Raw genomic sequence first — 27,736 nt, forward strand, 5'->3', positions numbered from 1 at the left:
ATGACGTTGGGTCAGAAAGTGTTGAATCGTTGTGGATAGAGCTAAGGAACTGCAAGGGTTAAAAAGACCCAGATAGGAATTATATTCAGACCCCCAAACTAGTAAGGATGTGGACTACAAGTTATAATGGGAGATAGAAAATGCATGTCAAAGGGACAATGTTACAATAGTCATGGGGATCTCAATATGCAGTTAGATTGCGAAAATCAGGGTAGTGCTGGATCCCAAGAGGGGGAATTTGTAGAATGCCTATGAAATGGCTTTTTAGAGCAGCTCATGGTTGAGCCCACTAGGAGATCAGCTATTCTGGAGTGGGTATTGTGCAATGAACCAAAATTGATTAGAGAGCTCAAGGTAAAAGAACCCTTAGGGGAAAGTGATCAAAATAAATTCACCTTGAATTTTGAGAAAGAGTCACAAGTATCAGTATTACAGTGGGATTAAATCAGTATTAAAGGGAATTACAGAGGGATGAGAGAGGAGTTGGCCAAAATTGATTGGAAAAGAACAGAGCAGCAAAGGCTGGAATTTCTGGAAACAGTTTGGAAGGCACAGGATATAAACATCACAAAGAGGAAGAAGTATTCTAAAGGCAAGATGACAGAAGCATGGCTAACAAGAAGTCAAAGCCAACATAAAAGCCAAAGAGAGGGCATATAGTAGAGCAAAAATTGGTAGGAAATTAGAGGACTGGGAAGCTTTCAAATACCAACAGAAGGCAATTTTAAAACTCATTAAGAAGGTAAAGATGGAATACGAAGAAAAGAGGATGCCAAAAGTCTCTTCAGATACATAAAGCATAAAAGGGAGGTGAGAGTGGCTGTCAGACCACTGGAAAACGATGTTGGAGGTAGTAATCGGGGGCAAACTGAATAAGTATGTTGCATCAGTCTTCACTGTGGAAGGCACTAGTATGGGGGAAGTTCCAAAGGTCATGAAGTGTGTGAAGTTACCATTACTAGGGAAACTGAAAGGTCTGAAGGTAGATAAGTCACCTACACCAGATGGTGTACACCCCAGGGTTCTGAAGGACGTGGGTGAAGAGATCATGGAAACATTAGTAATGATTGTTCAAGAATCACCAGATTCCAGAATGGTTCCAGAAGACTAGAGTATTGCAAATGTCACTCCACTCTTGAAGGGAGAGAAGCAGAAGAAAGGAAACCGTAGGCCAGTTAGGCTGACCTCAGTGGATGGGAAGATGTTGGAATCAATTGTTAAGGAAGTAGTTTTGGGGTACTTGGAGGCACATGATAAAATAGGCTGTAGTCAGCATGGTCAGCAGAAATGGCAGAGCAGACTTCATGGACCAAATGGCTGAGTCAGCTCCTATTTCTTATGGTCGTATCACCTTGTACACCTCATCCTACTGTGCTTCAAAGAGAAAAGCCCTACCTAGCTCGCCTAACCTATCCTCATAATCTAGGCAGCGTCCTAATAATCTCCTCTGCACCCTCTCGAAAGCTCCCACATCATTCCTATGAGGTAACCAGAACTGAACACAATACTCTTTAAGTGTGATCTAATCAGAGTTTTAGAGAGCTGCAACATTATCTTGTGGCTCTTGAAATCAATTCCGACTAATGAAAGCCAACACACTATATACCTTCTTAACCACTCTATCATCTTGCATGGCACTTTGAATGATCTGTGGATGTGGACTCCAAGACCCCTTTGTTCCTTCTGCTAAGAATTGTACTGTGAAGCTGGCATAAAACTCCCTGGAGAGGAGAGAAGTACAGTCTCCACACGGTTGTCTCCTCAAAGATGGACTGCCCTGTCTCAGTGCCAGGTAACTCTGGGAAGTCTGCACTCCCACAAAGCGTCCAGTATCCTGAGAGTGTGGCCTGCAGTTCACCTTGGACCTCTGTCCAGGTGAATGCCTGAAGCAGAAAATGCTGGAAACTGAGCAGGTCAGGCAGCATCTGAGGGGAGATGCAGAGTCTGAGGCCATCAGAATTGGCCGAGTGAAATTGTCTTCAGCCCGAAACATCAATGTGTTTTTCTCTTCTCTCTCCACATACTGCCTGTACTGTGAGCGTTTCCAGCCATTTCTGGTTTGATTTCAAATCCCCAGCATCCTTGGTTTTCAAACCTGGTCTGTGAAGGGTCATTTAAGAATGTGAAATTTTTAAACAGAAGTGCCATTGAAGGAGTTATGGTGTAAGGAGGCAGTTTATATTAACACACCCGAAATGCTGGAGGAGCCCAGCAGGTCAGGCAGTGTCTACAGAGGAGAATAAACAGTCAGTGAGACCCTTCAGAACTGGAAAGGAAGAAGCCAAGGTAATAAGGTGGCGATGAGGGTGGGTAGTTGGGCAGCTTACACTTTATGAGAGTGTATGTTACCTGAGTCTCAGATTTTAAGAGGGGAATGTGTCATGGGAGGGTAACTGACACAAGGAATGGTAACACGATGAAAGAGGACAATGAAGGGATGGGAACTGAGACTGGAGAACTTTCATTGGGAGGATGGTTATCAGACTAGAATCACACAACATAGAAAGAGGTCATTCAGCCCATTTCCTTCATGACAAACATGATAACTACGCTGATTCCACTGAGCTGCATTATCTCCCTACACATTTTCTACACCTCAGAAGGCCCTCATGGTTCGGGAGTCCAAAAAAGCACAGATACAAGAGGGGGAGAGGCAAACTCTTTACACAGGGTAGTGAGTACTTGGAATGAGATGCCAGAGGAAGTGGTCACGGTGGGTACAAATGCAACATTAAGAGGCATTTGGAGAGGTACGTGGAGGGGAGGGGCTTGGAGAGTTAGGCGCTGTAGACAGGCAACTGGGACTAGCGGAGGATGCTGTGCTCAGCCTAGATCTGATGGGCCAAAGATCCTGTTTCCATGCTATATGACTCGTGCAAATGTTTTTTAACTATTGTAATTGTACCCACCTTCACCACTTCCTGCAGCTTGATGCAAATAGCACCACCAACGTGTGGAAAACTGACCCCTTCCAATCCCCTTTAAATGATGCAGGGGTTTGTCCTGAAACATTGGCTCTTTATACTCACCATAAATGCTGCCTGACTTGCTGATTTCCTCCAGCATTTTGTGTGTGTTACTCTGACTGGCTATCCAAGATCTACCTAAACCCTTTTACAAAGACCATAACCCTCTGTTTTCTTTCATACAGTGGCTGTCCCCGATGTATCTGCCTCTGTCACCACCCCCAGTCGTGTGTTCCACGTACCCACCATTCTGTGTAAAATTTAAAAAAAATACTTCTGACCTTCTTGTACTTCCCTCCAATCTCCTTAAGATTATGCTTTCTCCTATTAGCTGTTCTTGCCCTGGGAAAAGGTGCTGGCTGTCACTCTATCTATGCCTCTTATAATCTTATAGACCTCTATCAAATCACTTCTCACCCTCCTTTGCTCCTAAGAAGAGTCTTAACTTGCTCAACCTCTCCTCATGTGACACGTTCTCTAATCTATGCAACACCCTGGTAAATCTCCGCACCCTTTCAAATGAACTGAGCGCAATACTCCCCAAGTGTGGTCCAGCCAGGGTTTTGGAGAGTTGCAACGTCATCTCATGGTTTTCAAACTCACACATGGTGGCCAGAACCACCATGTGTGGTTTAACCAATGTCTTGTACAACTGCAACACGACACTTAATCTCTAGGGATTGGTTGGCATTGTGTGGGAGATGCCTTTCGGGTCAATGCCGGCCACTGTGACTCAGTGCACCGTTCCACAATGGCTGTATCGTTACTGACTTTCCCGCAGGATGGCGTGGAAGTGCGGAAGGACGGGAACACAGGGCAGGAACAAGGACCCATCAGCAACAAGAAGCCACGGAAAGCCCAGCTCTGCCGGGACCTGCTGTATGGGCGGTTCGTCAAGGTACCCAGTCCATGGTCCACACGGGGCTCTGAAACTCCTCTTCCCTACCCCCCCCAACCCCCACCTTACCTTGGCACAGAAGGTTTTTGTCCCACTCCTTAGTCCTTCTGTGGTCTCTGTAACTCTCCCCAGCCCTCCGATTTGCAGTTCTAGCCCCAGTGACCAATATTGGTGGCAGTGCCTGGACTCCCACGTCCCTCCCCCGGGGCTTAGTGCTAATGGGTGCCCACTGCACCTTGTCGGGGGCAGTTGGACACACTGCATCCTGGCTTGGTTTCAGGCCGCTGGTTGTCCCCACTGAGACCCAATCCCCTGCACTCTGGACCTGCTAAGGGAGTGGGCAGAAAAATCAAACCCCAGCATGCCCAGCCCCAGCTGACCCAAGCCCGTGAACCATGACCTAGTCATGTGTCCTGGGGTCGGGACTTGGTGAATGGGGGTCAGAGACTCTACAGGAATGGTGGATTGTCCACTCCTGCCCTGTGCGGCATTACTGACTCGGCACTGGGGATAGGAGGAAGAGGCTATTCACTGTTCCAGTGGAATGTTCTGATCCTATCCCCCCATCACGGTTTTGATCACAGCCCCCTTTCTATCCTCAGGCAATGAGATTCTGGATCCCAATCCACCAATCGCCCCTGCACCCCATTTAACAGCTGTGGGGGAGGGCATTCTGGATCTACCCCCACCCCTAGTCTTCAGGAAGGAAGGGAAGGCCTTCCTGCCTCTCGCCTTGTCCCAAATCCCATGCACCAGAGGAACAACTTCCCTCTCTGATGTATAAATAACACAGAAAATGCCTAAACATTCAGCAAGTCGGAGCACTGGAGAGAGACACCCACTCCCCCCCACCCACCCACTGAATCCCATTCCATAACCAAAGACATGCCTCCAACACAAACTCTCTTCTCCCATCATTGAATCCCCTTCCATTGGCCAAAGACATTCTCCCCCATCACTGACTCTTTCCACCACCACCCATTAAATTCCGTCCACAGCCCAGAGACATGCCTCTCTCCTCCCACCATTGAATACCCTCCCATAGGCCATGGACATTTCCCCCCCCCCCACCCACTGAATCCCCTTCCGCTGTCCATAGACATTCTCCCCCATCACCGACTCTTCCCATCCCTCCTGCCCACTGAATCCCCTTCCACAGGCCACGGACATTCTCCCCTACTTAATGTCAAAGGCCCTCGGTCAACAGCATGGTTCTCTCTCTCAAGTTCTAATTGTTGCAAACTTCCTTCGATCCGGTCACATGCTGAATCCAAACTCCTTTAAACCAGTGGGTGGTGAATAGAGCAGGTTGGCTGCGACCACTGTTTAGCCAGCTTCCTTCAGATGGGAGCAGGGGGATAGTAGGTGGTGTTGGTCAACCCTGCTGCTCCCTCTCACATAGCCCTGCAGTCATCCTCCAGTTGTGTTGGCGCGTGGCCAAGTGGTTAAGGCATTCATCTAGTGATCTGAAGGTTGCTAGTTCGAGCCTTGGCTGAGGCAGCGTGTTGTGCCCTTGAGCAAGGCACTTAACCACACATTGCTCTGCGACGACACCAGTGCCAAGCTGTATGGGTCTTAATGCCCTGCCCTTGGGCAACATCGGTAACGTGGAGGGGGGAGACTTGCAGCATGGGCAACTGCTGGTCTTCCATACAACCTTGCCCAGGCCTGCGCCCTGGAAACCTTCCAAGGTGCAAATCCATGATCTCATGAGACTAACGGATGCCTATAGATCCATGCTCCAGTTCCCTGTGAAACTCAATGTTGGATCCAAGCTAATGCATAAGATGGTGGTTCCTGCCACGTCCTGTTCAGGTGAAGGGTCTTGACCCGCAATGTTGACTGTCTATTCTCCCTCCCTGCCCCCCCAAGATGTTTCCCAGCCTGCTGAGTCCCTCTAACAGTTTGTGTGTGGCTGCAGATTCCAGCACCTGCTCCTTTATCCTGATTTGGGAAACTCCCTACTCCTTCTCACACCCCTGCGGGTTTCCCGTAATCTTGCTACAGGTCCCTGTGGAAGATCACTGTCAATTTATAACTTGCTATATTTATATATTTATATCTTGTCTGGTTGCCCGTGGTGCTTCCACTGTTGATAGGAGCCACCCTGGTGTCCACACCCCTACACCACCTCATTCAGCTTGTCCTGTCTCTACAGGCGACCACGCTAACACCTGACAAACAGCAGCAGGAGGTGGCTCCGAGTCCAGAGGGGAGCGACAGTGACAGTACCAGTGATGAAGATGAGAAACTGAACCTCTCGTCGACCACCAGGTACCCACTAACCTGAGGAGCTGTGTGCAAGGGGAGTCCAGGGATAGTTCAGTTCTTCTGGGCTTGCTGCCCCTTCTTCTTCCCACCCCATGTCCCACGACCTCACCCTTCGGTCACCAGCTATCACTCCCCCAGCCTATCGCTTCATCTCACTCGTGTCTTCCCCACTACTGCACCCCCCCCAACCCTTACTCGCACCACCCTCCCTCCTGCCCCACTCTGATGATTGTTGGGGGTAGGGAAGACGGGAGGATCCTGCAGGCTGTTGCTAACTCCCTCTGCTCTTTTCTGAGCACAGGCTGACCGATGAGGAGCTAGTCCAGGCCTGCGGAGGCCGCACCGCGCACAAGTGAGTACACACTGCAATTTGATCTCTCCACCTGTTCTGTCCAGCTACTAGCCACTGCCCTGACCACCCCCTCCCACCTTCTCATAGTTGGGAGCTTAACATCGAAAGGACAGGCAGGAAGGCATAGGTGATGGTGTGGCTCTGTTGGTAAGAGATGGAATTACATCTTTAGAAACAGGTGACATACGGGCAAAGAACGTTGAATCTTTGTTGGTGGAGTTAAGAAACTGCAAGGGTAAAAAAAAACATCATGGGAATCATATATAGGCCTCCAAATAGTAGCCAAGATATGGGGTTGAGATTGCAAGGGAGCTGGAAAAGCCATTTAAGAAGGATAATGACACAATTGTAATGGGGGACTTCCAATATGGAAAGGGATTGGGAAAACTGGGTTGATGTTGGATTGCAAGAGAAGGAATTTGAATGCCTACCAGATGGCTCTTTAGAGCAGCTTGTGCTTAACTCTACTCGAGAAAAGGCTACCTTAGATTGGGTGTTGTGTAATAACCCAGACCTTATTAGGGAGTTTAATGTAAAGGAACCCTCAGGAGGCAGTGATCATAATATGATTGAATTCATACTGCAATTTGAGAGGGAGAAGCACAAGTCAGATGTATCAGTATTGCATGGAATAAAGGGAATTTGAAGAGGCATGAGACAGGAGCTTGCCCAGGTGGATTGGAGGAGGATACTGGTGGGGATGACGAGAGCAGAGATGGCTGAAGTTTCTGGGAATAGTTCAGGATAGATATGTCCCACAGGAGAAGCTGTTCACAAATGGCAGGGGTAGGGAATCGTGACTGACAAAGGAAGTTAAGGACTGCATAAACCCAAGGAAAGAGCATATAAGGTAGCAAAACTGAGTGGGAAGTTGGATGATTGGGAAGCTTTTAAAATCCAACAAAAGGTTGAAGGGAAATGATGAAATATGAGGGCTGACTAGCCAATAATATAAAGCAGGAGACCAAAAGCTTTTTCAGTTATATGAAGAGTAAAAGGGAAGTGAGAATTGATATTGGATCACTGGAAATTGATGCTGGTGAGGTAGTAATGGGTGACAAAAATGACAGGTGAATTTAATGGGTACCTTGCATCTATCTTCACTGTGGAAGACACTAGCAGTGTGCCAGAGGTCAGTGAGTGTCAGGGAGCAGAAGTGAGTGTCATTGCTATTACAAAGAAAACAGTGCTAGGGAAACTCAAGGTCTTAAGGTGGATAAGTCGCCTGGGCCAGATGGACTACATCCCAGAATCCTGAAAGGTTGCTGAAGAGATAACGGATGCATTAGTCATGATCTTTCAAGAATCACTTGATTCTGGCATGGTCCTGGAGGACTGGAAGATTGCAAATTGTCACTCTACTCTTTAAGAAGGGAGGAAGACAAAAGAAAGGGAATTATAGGCCCGTTAGCCTGACCTCAGTGGTTGGGAGAGTGTTGGAGTCTATTTATAAGGATGAGGTTTCTGGGTGCTTGGAGACTAATGATAAAATAAGTCAAAGTCAGTATGGTTTCTGTTAAGGGAAATCTTGCCTGACCAATCTGTTCTTCAAAGAAGTAACAAGCAGGGCAGACAAAAGAGAGGCAGTGGATGCTATTTACTTGGATTTTCAGAAGGAATTTGATAATGGTGCCACGCATGAGGCTGCTTAACAAGATAAAATCTTATGGCATTACAGGAAAGATATTGATATGGATAGAGGAATGGCTGACAGGCAGAAGGCAGCGAGTGGGAATGAAATGGGCCTTTTCTGGTTGGCTGCCGGTGTTCCTCAGGGGTCAGTATTAGGACGGCTGCTTTTCACATTGTTTGTCAATGACTTAGATAACGGAATTGATAGATTTGTGGCAAAGTTTGCAGATGATACAAAGATAGGCGGAGGGGTAGGTTGTGCTGAGGAAGCAATGCAATTGCAGCAGGACTTAAATTGAAAGAACAGGCAAAAAAAGTGGCAGTTGGAATACAGTGTTGGGAAATGTATGATAATTAATTTTGGTAAAAGGAGCAATAATACTTAATTTAAATGGGAGAAGGTCCAAACATCGGAAGTGCAGGGGACTTGGTGCAAGACTCCCAGAAGGTTAATATACAGGTTGGGTCTGTGGTAAAGAAGGCAAATGCAATGTTGGCATTTATTTCAAGGGGAATAGAATATAAAAACAAGGAGATAATGCTGAGGCTTTATTAGACACTAGTCAGGCTGCACTTGGAGTATTGTCAACAGCTTTGGGCCCCATCTCAGAAAGGGTGTGTTGTCATTGGAGAGAGTCCAGAGGTTGTTCACAGGGATGATTTTGGGAATGAAGGGGTTAACATATGAGGAGTGTTGGCAGCTTCGGGCCTGTACTTGCTGGAACTTAGAAGAATGTGGGGGGAATCTCATTGAAACCTACCGAATGTTGAAAGGACTAGATAGGGTGGATGTGGAGAGGAGGTTTCCTGTGGTGGGGATATCCAGAACGAGAGGGCACAGCCTCAAAATTGAGGGGTGACCCTTTTGAACAGAGATGGGGAGGAGTTGTTTTCAGCCAGAGAGTAGTGAATCTGTGGAATGCTCTGCCACAGACTGCAGCGAAGGCCAAGTTCATGGCCCTTAAGGTGGGTGTTGAGATTCCTGATCGGTCAGGGCATCAAAGGATATGGTGAGAAGGCAGGTGTATGGGGTTGAGTGGGATCCGGGATCAGCCATGATGGAATGGCGGAACAGACTCGATGGGCTGAATGGCCTGACTCTGCTTATGGTCTTCTCTCCCCCTGTCCCCAGGGGCGCTCGACATGGTGTGACCATGAACGCCAAGCTGCTACGGCTGGAGGAGCAGGAGAAGGAGTTCATGGCCAAGTATGGGCGGCAGCAGCGGGTGGCCAGCAGCGTGGAGACAGAAGGTGCGGACCGAGCGGAGGAGGAGAGGAAGAAGAAGAAGAAGAAGAAGAAAAAGCGCACCAGTCCAGCCGATGATGAGGGCGTGGAAACCGAGGGCGCCGGTCCCAGTGCGCAGACTGCTGATGAGCTAGTCCCGAAGAGGAAGGCGAAGCGACACAAATGCAGATGGGGAACCAGAGGAGGACTGCAGAGCGAGAGCAACCTTGAGTGCAGGGACACGCGGGATGGGAGGACGTGATCTGTGGCCTCCCTCCCTCTGGCCATCGCCTGTCACAGGCAGGTTTCAACCTTTCCTGTGCTATCCCTGCATTTCAGTGGATCAGTTTGTCAAATGACCTTACTTGAGACCATCAAAGCTCAATGATTAAAGCATGAGTTATTCCCATCACAATGTTCTGGTATAAGAAATTCACACCGACTCCCCTGATTAATCAGAGCATCTCTAACTTCTGTTGTATGTAATGTTTTAGAATTTTCTCTGGTCTGTCCCACCACCAACGAGGCAAACTGGCCTGCATATATTCCTCCTGTCCTCCCAACAGGCAGACTGGCCTGTAGTTATTCCATCTGACCACTTGTGTTTCTTCTCATCTTTGTTCATTATTTCTTGTATTTCCATTTTTCCTTTATATCAGTGGCTACATGACAACAGGCACAGAGAACTTTAGAACTTTACACCTCAACTGTTTGTGTGACTCTCTAACAAGCTCCCCTCATTCCTTTCTAACCCGGCCCTGAGAGTTCACAGAATGCCTTTGCATTTCTGTTACATGATGTGCTGCTACTTTCCAGTACACTGGGGGTTATAGTGTGGCATTTAACTTTTGATGCTCCTCAGCCCTTTCTGCTGTATCAGAGCTACAGTACCCTGCCTTAAACAGGGAGGTTGGACAGATAGCAAAGAGGCAGTGCCACTTGTTTGAAATTAAACTCGAGTCAACTGAAACAACTTTATTCATTCCTTTTATTGTGTAGCTGAAAGTCTGACCCCTGTTTGTGCTAGAGAAACATTCCTGATTAACCCCTGGCACCGTAACTGTGCTCCTGTGAAAAAGGGACATTATGTACTGAGGACTGTTCTTCAGAGAGATGTTAACAAACTGCACAGTACTGACAGCGAGAAGAACTCTGATCAGTTCCCCAGTAGGATTGTCACGCCATTCCAATTGGACACAATCTTAGCTGGTGTTTCTGGGTGTTGGGCTCCCGGCAGGATCTGAGCAAGCCTGGAGATACACTTGGAAACTTCCGCAATGAGGTGAAAGTCTCAAACTCCCACGAGACGAAAGCAAAATTTAAAACAGTGATTTGGCAGCAGGGACTTGGGTAGCAGAGGGAAGATGGGGTGAGCTTTTCCACACAGCCAGTTGCTGTGCTGGGACACGCTGGGACCACATTCATCACGGACTGGTTAGCAGAGGAAAGGTGTGGGGGGGTGGAGGGAGAAGCGTTTCAGTGCAGCCAGTTGCTGTGCTGGGAGACGATGGGATCACATTCGTCAGGGACTGGGTAGCAGAGGGAAGACGGGGTGAGCGTTTCCACACAGCCAGTTGCTGTGCTGGGAGACGCTGGGATCACATTCATCACGGACTGGGTAGCAGAGACAGAAGCGGAGGATGGGGGAGCATTTCCATGCAGTCATTTTCTGCCCAAGGAGATGGTGGGACCACATTCAGCGAGGAGTCCAACCACACTGGAGAGAGGGAAGCATTCGGAAGAACCCTTTCAGAGAGCTGGCAGGGGTCCAGCAGGCTGAAAGGTCTCCTGTGCTGTGATTCATGGTGTACTCTGAGGCTCTCCATTAAAAAAACCCACCCACCTCCACCTGCTCAGATTGCTAGAAGCAGCGCAGCAATGGAGCGAGTGCGAGACCACCCGTCCTGACTGCCCACAGGAACACGGCACCCTCATGCAGAGGTGTCACAGCAGCTGGCGGACGCACTCGGTGCCAGGGTACTCTGGGAGGTTGAGACCGTACTTCTTCTCCAGGGCCGCGGGCACGAAGCGGCCCCCCAGGAAGTGGTAGCGTCCGGTGAAGTGGCTGGCTGCCTTCTTGGGGGCAGTGAGCGAGATGAGCATGTCAGGCTGGATCCCCTTCGGGTTGCCTTTCTCCACATTCCAACCTGTCAGAAAGGCAGAGGAGGCAGCGTCAAGTCAACAAGGCAAGGTTCGTGAAGGTTACAGCACGATCCAGGTCAGCCGGGCAGGTGGGCCGAGGAAGGGCAGGGCACTGGGAGGGGTGTTGTTGGGGCTGAGCTACAGTCCATGGTTCTGTGAAAGTGGCATTTAGCACACTGGCCTTCATTGGTCAGGGCACCAAGTATAGGATTTGGGATGTCATGGTACAGAAACATCATCCACCCTCTTGTTCCCTTGCCCCATCCCTGTGTCACCAAATTCCCCAGAACTAGTTATAAAGACCCATCAGAATTTTGAACAAGTTATTACTCCCTCAAAACTATTAAGAATTTGAACATTATTACCCCTTAAAACCTGTCAGGGATTTGAATTACACCTCCCTTTAGTTTTTTTTCCCGTCCACAAGTAGTAGAGTCCAACTGGAACTAGAGGACACAGTTCAAGATTTGTGGGAATACATTTAGGATGGAGATGAGGAAAACTGCTATTCCCAAAGAGTAGGGACTCTGTGGAATTCTCTACCCAGGGAAACAGCAGAGTTTACTACATTAAATATATATAAGACAGTAGATTTTTGCAAGCAGGGAAATTGAAGTTTGTGGGGAAAATGCAGGTTAAGTTGGAGATCAGTCCATGGCCAGATCAGCCACAATCTTTCTGAATGGCAGAGCAGGCTCGACGGGCCAGATGGATGACTCCTGCTCCTAGTTCTTAAGTACAACCTACCTACTGAACTGAAGACCTTGTCCTGGGAATGTTTTGGAAATCCCAAGGACCTTCTGGAAGCTGCCCCCAGTTTTCTGGCTGGGACCTCACTGGGGATTGAATAGTGTAAAACAGCAGGGCTCCTGCTTCTGTCCACCAACACCTCTTCCCACCCATATAGTCACACACACATATACATGGCAAGGTGAGGCTGGCTGGTGGTGTACTCACCGGATGGGATGTCCACACTGGCGATGGGGATGGTCACTGTCTCCAGTATAGTCAGAATGGAGGCAAAGGGCTCACGGGCTTCTCCCTTGAAGCTGAACCCGAAGATGGCGTCCACCACTAGGTTGTAGACCTCGTCAATAAGGGCAGGCTGTTGGGCGATGGGGGAGTGTGTCAGACAACAGCTCACGCCACACCCGCAACATGATCAATGGCCCACAGAAGGGCAGCATCACACAGCAACAGGAGAGAAGAGGGAAATTCAGGTAAGATCATTTCACAGTGGAAGGCCTGGGATTTGCAATCGTTGGGGAAGCGTAGCCCAGGACTTGGGGAGTTGGGATGATAGGGAGCCAGTTTTGGAGAGCACTGAGTGGGTGCTGTGGGGTCTAAAGTTGTAGAAAAGAAAATGAGAATTGGAACAGAGTCACTGCATGGGGGGGCGGGGGGGGGTAGTGTGGATGAACAGGGTCCCGGAATGAGACACAGGATTGCCTGGATCTGCAATGATCAGGATTCTGGTTGGGATACAGGACGGCCAGAATTCGGAATAAACAGGATGGCCCAAGTTTGGAAGCCGGAGGGTGGGGATTGCTGAGATGAAGATGGATTCAGGAGGCAGTGATCTACGGGAGGAACTACACATGGTTTGAGTCAAACACCCACTCTCACACTGGAGTCGCAGGACTCACCTCAGATGGGAATTCTGCCAGGAAGGGGATGTCCATTTTCTGGCATTGTGTGGTGAGTGACTGGAACAGAGGCTTACTGGACTGTTTTGGGTAGAAGATGGCTGGTTTGTAGCCCTGCACAGGGAGAGAACAGTCATTGGCATGGCATAACACATCAATGGCAGAGTACACAGCAACGTAGGCCCATTCAGCCTATTCTACTGTTCATGGCCAAGCTGCATAAGTATTGCCCCACTAGGCCCCCACTCTTTGTTTACACAATGTCAGTAACACCAGCATGCATAGCCTGTAGCACACTTCTTGAATAAAGCCTTCTCAGGCTTCAGGCTGGGCACAGGTGTCAATTTTAACCGATGTTTTGAAGACAAACTCTGCCACCCTTGTCAGGGTGACGAAGATGGCAGAGTTTGTCATCGAAACATTGGTTAAAATAAATACCTGTACCTGGGTGGAAGCCCAAGAAGAGTTTATTCATTATACGAGCTGGGAGAGCACTGGATCCTTTTTCAAACACACTTCTCCACACATTAGTAAGGCTGACCCCAAAGGGCAATCACAAAATCGATCCTTTCGGCTGGACCTGTCCAAGCTGCTCTCTGCCCATCTGCACTGCTCCCAGGCCCATATCCATCTTAAATGCAGAGACTGCATTTGATTCCACCACATTTGAGATATCAGCCACCCCTCAGATACTTTTTAAACCATCTTCCTCTCACCTTAAACATGTTTTTTTATATATATATATATATATATATATATATATATATATATATATATATACACACACACACACAGGAAGAGGCTCTTCAGCCTACCATGTTGTACTAACTAATGATGCCCAATTAAACTGATCCCTTCTGCCTACACAATTTTCATCTGTCTGCATTCTCGGCATATTCAGCACCATAAACATCTCTGTCATATCTGCCTCAGCCACCAACTGGCAGCACATTCCAGGCACCCACCACTCTGTAAAAGAAAACTTGCCCCACACATCTCCTTTCAACCTTCCCCCTCATCTTAAATGCATGCCCTCTGCTATTAAACATTTCCATCTTGGCTGTCTACCCTTGTCTTTGCCTCTCATCATTGTGTAAGCTTCTACCAAGTCTTCTTGCTGGGAAATTGATTCTCTGTAACTTCTCAAATCATATACGTAATTGCATACCTCTATTAGCCCATCTCACAGCCTCCGTTGCCCAGGAAAATTAGTCCCAGTCTGTCCAAACTCTCCCCAGAACTAAAGTCTTCCATTTCAGACAACATCCTGGTGACTGTCTCAGCAAATTCTACCTCAGTACATTATATAATGATCTGATCTGATCTGTATGAACAGTACACAAGACAAGCTTTTCACTGTATGTGTGATAATAAACCAATACCATTCTCATAAATCTTCTTTACACTCTTTTCAATGTAATGACGGCCATGTGGCCTAATAAAGGTGTCTGATAAGTATTAGAATGAGCAGGAGACTGCAGGTTCAAGCCCTGTCACAGTCATTTGCCATTCAACGGGCAGAACTCATTTAGCGTGGCACAGTAGTGTAGCAATTAGTGTAATCCTATTCCAGCACCAGCAACTGGGTTCCATTCCCACTGCTGTCCATAAGGAGTTTGTACGTTCTCCCTGTGACTGTGTGTTTCCAGTTTGCTACCACATCCAAAGATGTACCGATGAGTGGGTTACCTGGTCACAAAGGTGTAGTTGGGCTGTTTTTTCAAAATAACACAAATAAAACCTGATGACCAAACCCATACACAATAACAATCTCAGAGCTCCAGCCCTCAGTCCCTCGAACCCTGGCAGCATCCTGGTCCATCTTTTCTGCACTCTTTCAAGTTTACTATCATCATTCCTATAGCAGGGTGGCTGATACAGAACAACAGTCCAAGTGCGGCCTCACAGCTCAGTGTCTAACCACAAGAGATTCTGCTGGTGCAGGAAGTCCAGACCAACACACAGAATGCTGGAGGATTTCAGCAGGTCAGGCAGCATCTGTGGAAAGGGATAAGGAGTCTATGTTTCAGATTGAGGTCCTTCATCAGGATCCTGGGAGTGTGGTGCTTACAAAGAGCTTGAGATGCCTCGCGCACACAAGTCCATCTCCGCCATTGTTGCCCGGTCCACACACAATCAACACAGTGGGGTTTTCTTTCCGTAGCGATGACAGTGGGTATGCCTGAAAGATGGGTAGAGAGAGAGAGAGAGATGAGTGAGGGCAGCAAGGTTTTGCCTATCAATGTGAGGTCACACATGCTGGCAGAATGCTGTCCTAGCCCAACAGTATCTGGCACCAAGCAAGTGAGATCCCAAGGAGCTCCCTCAAACCCTGCGTCAGATGGCCCGTCACTCCCAGTTGGGGAAGGGACCCTGTCCTTCCGTGCTGCCTATGGTGTGCAGGGCTGGTCAGATCACCACTAAACAGAGGGTGCCTGGAGTCTGTGGACAAATGAGCTGTTCGTTTACCCAGGGACAAAGTCCTCCCCTTCCCTCCAACCTCTGTCCCAGGGACGTTCAGGCACCAACCTTGGCAATGGCAGTGGCACAGCTAAGACCCGCCAGCTCCATCAATTGGTCCACGCTGAACCGGTACTCGGTGAATAGCTCCTGGTCAATATTCTGAGCCTCCTCCTGTCTGTGGGCGAGAGGTGACACTCTTCGTTAATCACACCCCACCCCAGGGTGGCAGGAGGGAGTTTGGGTAGGGGGCAGTGTGGTACCCCTTGTCACTAGACGAGGACAGGGAAGGGGCCATAACCTGGAGAGCACTACAGTCACCGAACGTGCTCAGGGGACAGCAACGTGCCATTCAGCCCTTCCAGTCTGTGTCAGTCCATCAACTTGAATGGCTTCTTACCCCTTTATACCCCACAAAATGGCATCCAATGTACGCCCCCCCCCAACAAATGCTCCGCTGCTCTCCCTGGGGGCAGAGTCACAGATCTCCCTGTACAGAGGTGACCTGGCACCATCGTTAAGACTTTGCCCCACACCCACCACCTGCTCCAACTCCCCCCTCCTCTGAGGGACAGTGGCCGGAAGAGGTATTTAACAAGATCAGGAGCAGTGAATCCTGAAGTGTGGGCAAGACCAGATTACTGGAGAAATTACAACTGATCAGGTGTGGTGGGGAACTTGAGCAGATTGCTCCATCTCATCCAGGTTCTTTGTAAGGAGTTTTGTATGCTCCTCCTGTGATTGTTCGTGGTTTCCCCCGGGTCCTCCAGTTTCCTCCCACAGTCAGAGGCTTGCGCTAGGGGCGCAATGTAAATAGCGTATTTCACATTTTGATATACATGAGACAAATAAAGCTAGTCTTTCTTTCACTTTTCCACTCAAGGGAACCTCATCCAGGGCAGGAGACATTGTCTAATGGTGTCTGGTCATCTCTAGCTTGGACAATGTCTCCTCCCCTGGGTGAGGGGACTCAGTGTGTTCTCCAAACACGGTCCCTCCAAGCCAAGGCATCCCAGATCCCCTGGGCCAAAGGGTTAATGTTGTGATGGTTTACCAAAGCCCACAGTTACTCCCTCCACCCTCCCCAAGGTCTTCTCGCCCAACTCCCCCGCTCTGACTTACCCCAGGTACTTCAGGGCTTTCCCGCTGGGGGCAGGGCAGCTGAGGTTCCCCTGGCCCGACATCTCTGGCCACTGGGTTCTAGGGCAGAGGAAGCCCGGTCCCCGAGAGAGTCCCTGCCTCAAGCCACGGGCAGCCAGCCGCGTCGAGACGAACACGCCAAGGCTTAGGAGGGTCCTGAGCCCAAACATTCAGGAGCCACCACGGGACAGCTGGCCTGGAGGGGAGAGAACAGGCACTCCGTGAGAGACCTCGCACTGTCACAGTTCTGTGAGACATCCCACAGCTTCTCCCAGGGAGTGAAAACCCTCAGTAACGTACACAGCCAACTCTCACCACCACCATCTGGGCGGGACTAGGGAATGCAGGAAACAGGAGCAACGATTGGCCACTCAGCCCTTTCATTTGCCCCACCACTCAAAATGATGAAGACTGATCTACATAGGCCTGCTGTAACAGTTCCTATACCCCTCAGTTCCTTCACCTCCATTTCCACTTTACGTACATCTAGCAACCCAGCTCCCACTAGCAGAGTGGGCAGAGAATTTCAGAGATCCACTCCCCCCCCCCCCCCATTCCCTTCCTTTCCAGTTCTGATGAAGGGTCTCAGCTGCAAATGCCAACTGTTTATTCCTCTCCATAGATACTGCCTGACCGGCTGAGTTCCTCCAGCAATTGTGTCTGTCGCTCAAGATTTCCAGCATCTGCAGAATCTCCTGAGCCTCCATGCATTCTGGTTGTAAATGACCATCCCTTTATTTTGTAGCTGTGTCCCCTCATTCATTACTCTCCCACTGATGGAAACATTGCAATGCCTACCTCGTCAAGGAGCTTTTGGACCTTGGATGTATGAATAAGACCATAAGACATAGGAGCAGAATTAGGCCGTCAGGCCCATTGAGTCTGATCCGCCATTCAATCATGGCTGATCATTTTTTAAAAATCTCCTCCTCAACCCCAGTTCCTGGCCTTCTCTTTGTAACCTTTGATGCCATGTCCAATCAAGAACCTATCAATCTCTGCCTTAAATACACCCAACAACCTAGCATGTGGCAACAAATTCCACAAATTCACCACCCTCTGGCTAAAGAAATTTCTCCGCATCTCTGTTTTGAAAGGGCGCCCCTCTATCCTGAGGCTGTGCCCTCTTGTCCTAGACTCTCCCACCATGGGAAACATCCATTCCACATCTACTCTGTCTAGGCCTTTCAACATTCGAAAGGTTTCAATGAGATCCCCCTCATCCTGAATTCCAGTGAGTATAGACCCAGAGCCATCAAACGTTCCTTGTATGATAACCCTTTCCTTCCTGGAATCATCCTTGTGAACTTCCTCTGGACCCTCTCCAATGCCAGCACATCTTTTCTAAGAAGAGGAGCCCCAAAACAGTTCACAATACTCAAGGTGAGGCCTCACCAGTGCCTTATAAAGTCTCAGCATCACATCCCTGCTCTTGTATTCTAGACCTCTTGAAATGAATGCTAACATGGCATTTGCCTTCCTCACCACCGACTCTACCTGCAAGTTAATCTTCAGGGTGTTCTGCACAAGGACTCCCAAGTCCCTCTGCATCTCAGATTCCTGGACTTTCTCCCCATTTAGAAAATAGTCTGCACATTTATTTCTTCTACCAAAGTGCATGACCATGCATTTTCCAACACTGTATTTCATTTGCCACTTTCTTGCCCATTTTCCCAATCTGTCTAAGTCCTTCTGCATCCTACCTGTTTCCTCAACACTACCTGCCCCTCCACTAATCTTCGTATCATCTGCAAACTTAGCAACAAAGCCATCTATTCCATCATTGAAATCATTTATAACAGCATAAAAAGAAGTGGTCCCAACACTGACCCCTGCGGAACACCACGAGTCACTGGCAGCCAGCCGTTTATTCCCACTCGCTGCCTCCGACCAATCAGCCGATGCTCTAACCACGTTAGTAACTTTCCTGTAATACCATGGGCTCTTAACTTGGTAAGCAGCCTCATGTGTGGCACCTTGTCAAAGGCCCTCTGAAAGTCCAAATATACAACATCCACTGCATCCCCTTCATCTATCCTACTTGTAATCTCCTCAAAGAATTCCAACAGGTTCATCAGGCAGGATTTTCCCTGAAGGAAACCCTGCTGACTTTGTACTATCTTGTCCTGGGTTACCAAGTACTCCACCTCATCCTTAACAATTGACTCCATCATCTTCCCAACCACTGAGCTCAGGCTAACTGGTCTATAATTTCCCTTCTGCTGCCTTCCTCCTTTCTTAAAGAGTAGAGTATAACATTTGCAATTTTCCAGTCCTCTGGTACCATGCCAGAGTCCAATGATTTTTGAAAGATCGTTTCTAATGCCACCACGATCTCTAATGCTACCTCTTTCAGAACCGTAGGGTGCAGTTCCTCTGGTCCAGGTGACTTATGTACCTTTAGGCCTTTCAGCTTTTTGAGCACCTTCTCTCTTGTAACAGTAACTGGACTCACTCCTCTTCCTTCACACACTACGACATCAGGCACACTGCTGGTGTTCCACAGTGAAGAGTGACACAAAATACTCATTTAGTTCATCAGCCATCTCCTCGTCCCCCGTTATTTCTCCTGCCTAATTTTCTAGCAGTCCTATATCTACTCTCATCTCTTTTATTTTTAACATCCTTGAAAAAACTTCTACTATCCACTCTGATATTATTTGCTAGCTTGCTTTCGTATTTCATCTTTTCCCTTCTAATGATTTTTTTAGTTGCTCTCTGTAGGTTTTAAAAAATTTCACTATCTTAGAAACATAGAAACTAGGTGCAGGAGTAGGCCATTCGGCCCTTCGAGCCTGCACCACCATTTATTATGATCATGGCTGATCATCCAACTCAGAGCACCGCCCCAGCCTTCCCTCCATACCCCCTGACCCCCGTAGCCACAAGGGCCATATCTAACTCCCTCTTAAATATAGCCAATGAACTGGCCTCAACTGTTTCCTGTGGCAGAGAATTCCACAGATTCACCACTCTCTGTGTGAAGAAGATTTTCCTAATCTCAGTCCTAAAAGGCTTCCCCTCTATCCTCAAACTGTGACCCCTCGTTCTGGACTTCCCCAACATCGGGAACAATCTTCCTGCATCTAGCCTGTCCAATCCCTTTAGGATCTTATACGTTTCAATCAGATCCCCCCTCAATCTTCTAAATTCCAATGAGTACAAGCCCAGTTCATCCATTCTTTCTTCATATGAAAGTCCTGCCATCCCAGGAATCAATCTGGTGAACCTTCTCTGTACTCCCTCTATGGCAAGGATGTCTTTCCTCAGATTAGGGGACCAAAACTGCACACAATACTCCAGGTGCGGTCTCACCAAGGCCTTGTACAACTGCAGTAGTACCTCCCTGCTCCTGTACTCAAATCCTCTCGCTATAAATGCCAGCATACCATTCGCCTTTTTCACCGCCTGCTGTACCTGCATGCCCACTTTCAATGACTGGTGTATAATAACACCCAGGTCACGTTGCACCTCCCCTTTTCCTAATCGGCCACCATTCAGATAATAATCTGTTTCCCTATTTTTGCCACCAAAGTGGATAACTTCACATTTATCCACATTAAATTGCATCTGCCATGAATTTGTCCACTCACCCAACCTATCCAAGTCACCCTGCATCCTCTTAGAATCCTCCTCACAGCTAACACTGCCACCCAGCTTCGTGTCATCCGCAAACTTCGAGATGCTGCATTTAATTCCCTCATCCAAGTCATTAATATATATTGTAAACAACTGGTGTCCCAGCACTGAGCCTTGCGGTACCCCACCAGTCACCGCCTGCCATTCTGAAAAGGTCCCGTTTATTCCCACTCTTTGCTTCCTGTCTGCTAACCAACTCTCCACCCACACCAATACCTTATCCCCAATACCGTGTGCTTTAAGTTTGCACACTAATCTCCTGTGTGGGACCTTGTCAAAAGCCTTCTGAAAATCCAAATATACCACATCCACTGGTTCTCCCCTATCCACTCTACTAGTTACATCCTCAAAAAATTCTATGAGATTCGTCAGACATGATTTTCCTTTCACAAATCCATGCTGACTTTGTCCGATCATTTCACCGCTTTCCAAATGTGCTGTTATCACATCCTTGATAACTGACTCCAGCAGTTTCCCCACCACCGACGTTAGGCTAACCGGTCTATAATTCCCCGGTTTCTCTCTCCCTCCTTTTTTAAAAAGTGGAGTTACATTAGCCACCCTCCAATCCTCAGGAACTAGTCCAGAATCTAACGAGTTTTGAAAAATTATCACTAATGCATCCACTATTTCTTGGGCTACTTCCTTAAGCACCCTGGGATGCAGACCATCTGGCCCTGGGGATTTATCTGCCTTCAATCCCTTCAATTTACCTAACACCACTTCCCTACTAACATGTATTTTGCTCAGTTCCTCCATCTCACTGGACCCTCTGTCCCCTACTATTTCTGGAAGATTATTTATGTCCTCCTTAGTGAAGACAGAACCAAAGTAATTATTCAATTGATCTGCCATGTCCTTGCTCCCCATAATCAACTCACCTGTTTCTGCCTGCAGGGGACCTACATTTGTCTTTACCAGTCTTTTCCTTTTTACATATCTATAAAAGCTTTTACAGTCCGTTTTTATGTTGCCTGCCAGTTTTCTCTCATAATCTTTTTTCCCCTTCCTAATTAAGCCCTTTGTCCTCCTCTGCTGAACTCTGAACTTCTCCCAGTCCTCAGGTGAGCCACTTTCTCTGGCTAATTTGTATGCTGCTTCTTTGGAATTGATACTATCCCTAATTTCTCTTGTCAGCCACGGGTGCACTACCTTCCTTGATTTATTCTTTTGCCAAACAGGGATGAACATTTGTTGCAGTTCATCCATGCAACCTTTAAATGCTTGCCATTGCATATCCACCGTCAATCCTTTAAGTGTCATTTGCCAGTCTACCTTAGCTAATTCACGTCTCATACCTTCAAAGTTACCCCTCTTTAAGTTCAGAACCTTTGTTTCTGAATTAACTATGTCACTCTCCATCTTAATGAAGAATTCCACCATATTATGGTCACTCTTACCCAAGGGGCCTCTCACGACAAGATTGCTAATTAACCCTTCCTCATTGCTCAAAACCCAGTCCAGAATAGCCTGCTCTCTAGTCGGTTCCTCGACATGTTGGTTCAAAAAACCATCCCGCATACATTCCAAGAAATCCTCTTCCTCAGCACCTTTACCAATTTGGTTCACCCAATCTACATGTAGATTGAAGTCACCCATTATAACTGCTGTTCCTTTATTGCACACATTTCTAATTTCCTGTTTAATACCATCTCCGACCTCACTACTACTGTTAGGTGGCCTGTACACAACTCCCACCAGCGTCTTCTGCCCCTTAGTGTTACGCAGCTCTACCCATATCGATTCCACATCTTCCCGGCTTATGTCCTTCCTTTCTATTGCGTTAATCTCTTCTTTAACCAGCAACGCCACCCCACCTCCCCTTCCTTCATGTCTATCCCTCCTGAATATTGAATATCCCTGAACGTTGAGCTCCCATCCCTGGTCACCCTGGAGCCATGTCTCTGTGATCCCAACTATATCATAATCATTAATAACAATCTGCACTTTCAATTCATCCACCTTATTACGAATGCTCCTTGCATTGACACACAAAGCCTTCAGGCGCTCTTTTACAACTCTCTTAGCCCTTATACAATTATGCTGAAAAGTGACTTTTGCTTTCTTGAATGCCTTTCTTTTTCTTTTACAATAGCTCTGACTTTCCTTGTCAACCATGGTTGTACTATTTTACCATTTGAGTATTTCTTCATTTTTGGAATAAACATGTCCTGCACTTTCTTCATCTTCCCCAGAAATGCACGCCAGTGCTGCTCCCTGCCAGCATCTCTTTCCAATTGACTTTAGCCAACACCTCTCTCATACCACTGTAATTTCCCTTACTCCATTGAAATACTGCTACATCAGACTTTACTTTCTCCCTATCAAATTTCAAGTTGAACACAATCATATTGTGATCACTGGTTCCTAAGGGTTCTTTTACCTTAAGCTCCCTAATCGCCTCCAGTTCATTATATAACACCCAGTCCAGTATAGCTGATCCCCTAGTAGGGTCAACAACAAACTGCTCTGAAAAGCCATCTCTTGGGCATTCAACAAACTCACTCTCTTGAGATCCATTACCAACCTGACTTTCCCAATCGACCTGCATGTTAATATCTCCCATGACTACCATAACATTGCCCTTCTGACTCGCCTTTCTATTTCCTGTTGTAACCTGTGGTCCACCTCCCAGCCACTGTTGGAAGGCCTGTATATAACTGCCTCAAAGTCCTTTTACCCTTGCAGTTCCTTAACTCAACCCACAAGGATTCAACACCTTTCTACTGATTTGATGCCATTCTTTATCAGTAAAGCCACACCACTCCCTCTGCCTACCTTTCTATCCCTCCAGCATAATGTGTACCCTTGGATCACCCCCCTCATTCTTCTAAACTGCAAGGGAAACAGACCTAAACTATCCAGCCTCTCTTGACAGGACTACCCTCTCACCCCAGGGATTAGACCTGGGAAAATCTCTTTTCAAAGTAAATTTATTATCAAAGTACTTGTGTGTCACTATTCATCACTTTGAGATTCACTTTGTTGCAGGTATACAGTCGAACAGAGAAATAGAATCAATGAAAATCCCACTAAAGACAGACAACCAATGTGCAAAAGACAAACTGCAAATGCAAACCAAAATAAAAACAAATAATAATGATAAATAAATAAATAATACTCTAGGTAGCGGGTAGTGGCTCCATATGTCACTACTACAGGGCGTGATGACCCTGCTTTACATGAGTCCCGGCTCATCTGGCTCTGGCTGACAGTACCCGGTATGGGCCCCTGTTCAGGGTTACGGATCCCACTGCCTTGTGGGTATCTTCGGGAGAAGAGAAGGCTGAGGAGTAAACCCTACACAAATCCGGAGTGGAGCCCCTAAGGCGGTTGGATGACGTATCACGTCACCTCCCGGCAGCTCCTGCAGCCAAGCTGATGCCAAATGTACTGCTTTGTATTCCTTTGGACCACATCCGCGAGGCCGAGAAGGGGATCTTGATGTCTGGGCAGCCCAGGATCTCCATATTCATCACCCAGGAACGGGTGCATCTATTGTCTACTTAGACAGATGGAGTCATTATAAATAATACTAAGAACATGAGTCCTTGAAAGTGGGTCCATAGGTTGTGGAATCAGTTCAGTGTTGAGGTGAGTGAAGTTATCCATGCCTGTTCAGAAGCCTGATGGTTGAAGGGTAATAACTGTTCCTGAAGCTGGTGGTGTGGGATCGAAGGCTCCTGAACCTCCTTCCCAAATGGTAGTAGTGATAAGAGAGCATAGTTTGGGCAGCTTCCCATGCTTTCTGTATTTTTCATAGGTTAGGGGACCATAACTGTGTATAGTGCATTACTCCAGATGTACCCTACCTGCCTGATAAAGTTCTATACTCTTTTACGCAAAGTATGGGAGGTGATGTCATTAAAACATACAGAAGTTGTACAGGATGGATGGTTAGTGGTCTAAAACCAAGGCTTACACTCAGAACAAGAGGCTGATAGTCAAGGGGCAATGAATGCTTCACATTCTCTTCCCTAGAGGCTGGAGTTGCTCTGGAGATTCCCGGGAGCGGATGAATGCTTGAAAGTAAGGGTATAGGGTACTGATGGGTATGGGGTCAGTGCAGGCAGGAGGCAAGGGGGGTGGGGGGGGTCGGGAAGAACAGGTGGTTTTATTGAAGCAGAACAGTTGAGGGCCTGAACATCCTTCTGCTCCCATTGACCCATTTTGTACTGGGGTGTTTGATGGGATGAAGAATCAGCCCTAGGATACACATCTCATCTCCCTTCTGGAGTTTTGCCAGGGGCGAGTGAATGTGGTGGAGTCCAAACTCACAGCCTCCCAGTAACCCCGGACCTCCCCAGAACTCAGTGGCTGCACCAGCCCCAGGCTCATCGCCTGGCCTCCTCCCAACCAGCCCCAGCCCCAAGCTCACTGTATTCCTTATAGCCCTGCTCCTCACTCTCAGATCACCACCACTGCCAACGCAGTCACACCCCAATACCCCACCACCCCCACCCAGGGCTACGGTAGGAAACTTCGTCACATGGTGTGAGCAGAATTATCTGCAGCTTAATGTGAAAAAGACTAAGGAGCTGGAGGTGGACCTGAGGAGAGCTAAGGTACTGGTGACCCCTGTTTCCATCCAGGGGGTCAGTGTGGACATGGTGGAGGATTACAGATACCTGGGGATACGGATTGACAATAAACTAGACTGGTCAAAGAACACTGAGGCTGTCTACAAGAAGGGTCAGAGCCATCTCTATTTCCTGAGGAGACTGAGGTCCTTTAGCATCTGTTGGACAATGCTGAGGATGTTTTACGAGTCTGTGGTGGCCACTGCGATCATGTTTGCTGTTGTGTGCTGGGGCAGCAGGCTGAGGGTAGCAGACACCAACAGAATCAACAAACTCACTCGTAAGGCCAGTGATGTTGTGGGGATGGAACTGGACTCTCTGACGGTGGTGTCTGAAAAGAGGATGCTGTCTAAGTTGCATGCCATCTTGGACAATGTCTCCCATCCACTACATAATGTACTGGTTGGGCTCAGGAGTACATTCAGCCAGAGACTCATTGCATCGAGATGCAACACAGAGCGTCATAGGAAGTCATTCCTGCCTGTGGCCATCAAACTTTACAACTCTTCCTTTGGAGGGTAAGACACCCTGAGCCAATAGCTGGTACTGGACTTATTTCCTGACATAATTTACATATTACTATTTAACTATTTATGGTTCTATTACTATTTATTATTTATGGAGCAACTCTAACAAAAACCAATTTCCCCCGGGATTCATAGAGTATGACTATGCCTATCCCCCCTATCATCACCACCGCCTCACACCCCAGGGTCCATAGAAACTACAGCACAGAAACAGGCCTTTTGGCCCTTCTTGGCTGTGCTGAACCATTTCCTGCCTAGTCCCACTGACCTGCACATGGACCATATCCCTCCATACACCTCCCATCCATGTATCTGTCCAATTTATTCTTAAATGTTAAAAAAGAACCCGTATTTACCACCTCGTCTGGCAGCTCATTCCATACTCCCACCACTCTCTGTGTGAAGAAGCCCCCCCAATGTTCCCTTTAAACTTTTCCCCCCTCACCCTAAACCCATGTCCTCTGGTTTTTTTCTCCCCTTGCCTCAGTGGAAAAAGCCTGCTTGCATTCACTATATCTATACCCAACATAATTTTATATACCTCTATCAAATCTCCCCTCATTCTTCTACACTCCAGGGAATAAAGTCCCAACCTATTCAAACTTTCTCTGTAACTGAGTTTCTCAAGTCCCGGCAACATCCTTGTAAACCTTCTCTGCACTCTTTCAACCTTATTTATATCCTTCCTGTAATTTGGTGACCAAAACTGAACACAATACTCCAGATTCGGCCTCACCAATGCCTTATACAACCTCATCATAACATTCCAGCTCTTATACTCAATACTTTGATTAATAAAGGCCAATGTACCGACAGCTCTCTTTACGACCCTATCTACCTCTGACGCCACTTTTAGGGAATTTTGTATCTGTATTCCCAGATCCCTCTGTTCCACTGCATAACTCAGTGCCTTACCATTAACCCTGTATGTTCTACGTTGGTTTGTCCTTCCAACGTGCAATACCTCACACTTGTCAGTATTAAACTCCATCCGCCATTTTTCAGCCCATTTTTTCAGCTGGTCCAAGTCCCTCTGCAGGCTCTGAAAACCTTCCTCACTGTCTACTACACCTCCAATCTTTGTATCATCAGCAAACTTGCTGATCCAATTTACCACATTATCATCCAGATCATTGATATAGATGACAAATAACAATGGACCCAGCACTGATCCCTGTGGCACACCACTAGTCACAGGCCTCCACTCAGAGAAGCAATTCTTTACCACCACTCTCTGGCTTCTTCCATCGAGCCAATGTCTAATCCAATTTACCACCTATCCATGTATACCTAGCGACTGAATTTTCCTAACTAACCTCCCATGCGGGACCTTGTCAAAGGCCTTACTGAAGTCCATGTAGACAATATCCACTGCCTTCCCTTCATCCACTTTCCTGGTAACCTCCTCGAAAAACTCCAATAGATTGGTCAAACATGACCTACCACGCACAAAGCCATGTTGACTCTCCCTAATAAGCCCGTCTATCCAAATGCTTGTAGGTTCTGTCTCTTAGTACTCCCTCCAATAACTTACCTACTACCGACATTAAACTCACCGGCCTATAATTTCCTGGATTACTTTTCGATCCTTTTTTAAACAACAGAACAACATGAGCCACTCTCCAATCCTCCGGCACTTCACCCGTAGACAGCGACATTTTAAATATTTCTGCCAGGGCCCCCGCAATTTCAACACTAGTCTCCTTCAACACCTGTCAGGTCCCGGGGATTTATCCACTTTAATTTTCCTCAAGACAGCAAGCACCTCCTCCTTTTCAATCTGTACAGTTTCCATGATCTCACTACTTGTTTCTCTTAATTCCATAGACTTCATGCCAGCTTCCTTAGTAAATCTTAGTAAACACAGACGCCTTTCCACATGCCTACCTCACCTATCACCCTGATTCTTCCTCCTGCTAGTCAACTTCTCCCCCTCACCTTCCCCGCCCCAATCACCCCTCCAACAACCCCATACTATCCCCCCACTCCCCGCACACCCATACCCAGGCTCAGCTCTCTCAACGCTCGCCCCAGTCCCCAACTCTACCTCACCCACCACCTCTGGCCCTCTAATCCCCTGCTCCGGTCAAACTACCCCCGCCCCCGCGTTCAGCTGGCCCGCCGGCGCCCCGGGTACCGGACCACCTGAGGGGAGTGGTTTCCAGGCCCGGGGCCTCTCACCTCGGCCGCTCCTCGCCACCGTACAGAACCGCCCCCGTGTCGCCCCTGCACCAATCACAAGGCAGTCGCTCGAAGAA

The 27,736-nt window shown here is 47.8% G+C and overlaps 2 protein-coding genes across 3 annotated transcripts; one reads left to right on the plus strand and one right to left on the minus strand.

Annotated features, from left to right (window-relative positions):
• gpatch4 (G patch domain containing 4) lies at positions 1 to 10,788 on the plus strand. The gene is made up of 6 exons (XM_072251689.1): positions 1 to 10; positions 1,692 to 1,792; positions 3,748 to 3,864; positions 6,023 to 6,138; positions 6,437 to 6,487; positions 9,252 to 10,788. Exons 1-6 carry the CDS (start codon positions 1 to 3, stop codon positions 9,604 to 9,606), a joined length of 750 nt encoding a protein of 249 aa, XP_072107790.1. The 3' UTR covers positions 9,607 to 10,788.
• On the minus strand, positions 10,320 to 27,736 carry naxe (NAD(P)HX epimerase). 2 transcript variants are annotated; one of them, XM_072281072.1, is made up of 7 exons: positions 27,660 to 27,736; positions 16,715 to 16,928; positions 15,662 to 15,770; positions 15,204 to 15,314; positions 13,133 to 13,246; positions 12,444 to 12,591; positions 10,320 to 11,491 (listed from the first exon to the last, which is right to left on the minus strand). In XM_072281072.1, exons 2-7 carry the CDS (start codon positions 16,900 to 16,902, stop codon positions 11,289 to 11,291), a joined length of 873 nt encoding a protein of 290 aa, XP_072137173.1. In that variant the 5' UTR covers positions 16,903 to 16,928; positions 27,660 to 27,736; the 3' UTR covers positions 10,320 to 11,288. The 2 variants fall into 2 exon arrangements, with proteins under 2 accessions (XP_072137173.1, XP_072137179.1); XM_072281078.1 differs by lacking the exon at positions 15,204 to 15,314.

Source organism: Mobula birostris, chromosome 2 (genome assembly GCF_030028105.1).
Source record: "Mobula birostris isolate sMobBir1 chromosome 2, sMobBir1.hap1, whole genome shotgun sequence".
In the NCBI taxonomy this organism is placed as follows: Eukaryota; Metazoa; Chordata; class Chondrichthyes; order Myliobatiformes; family Myliobatidae; genus Mobula; species Mobula birostris.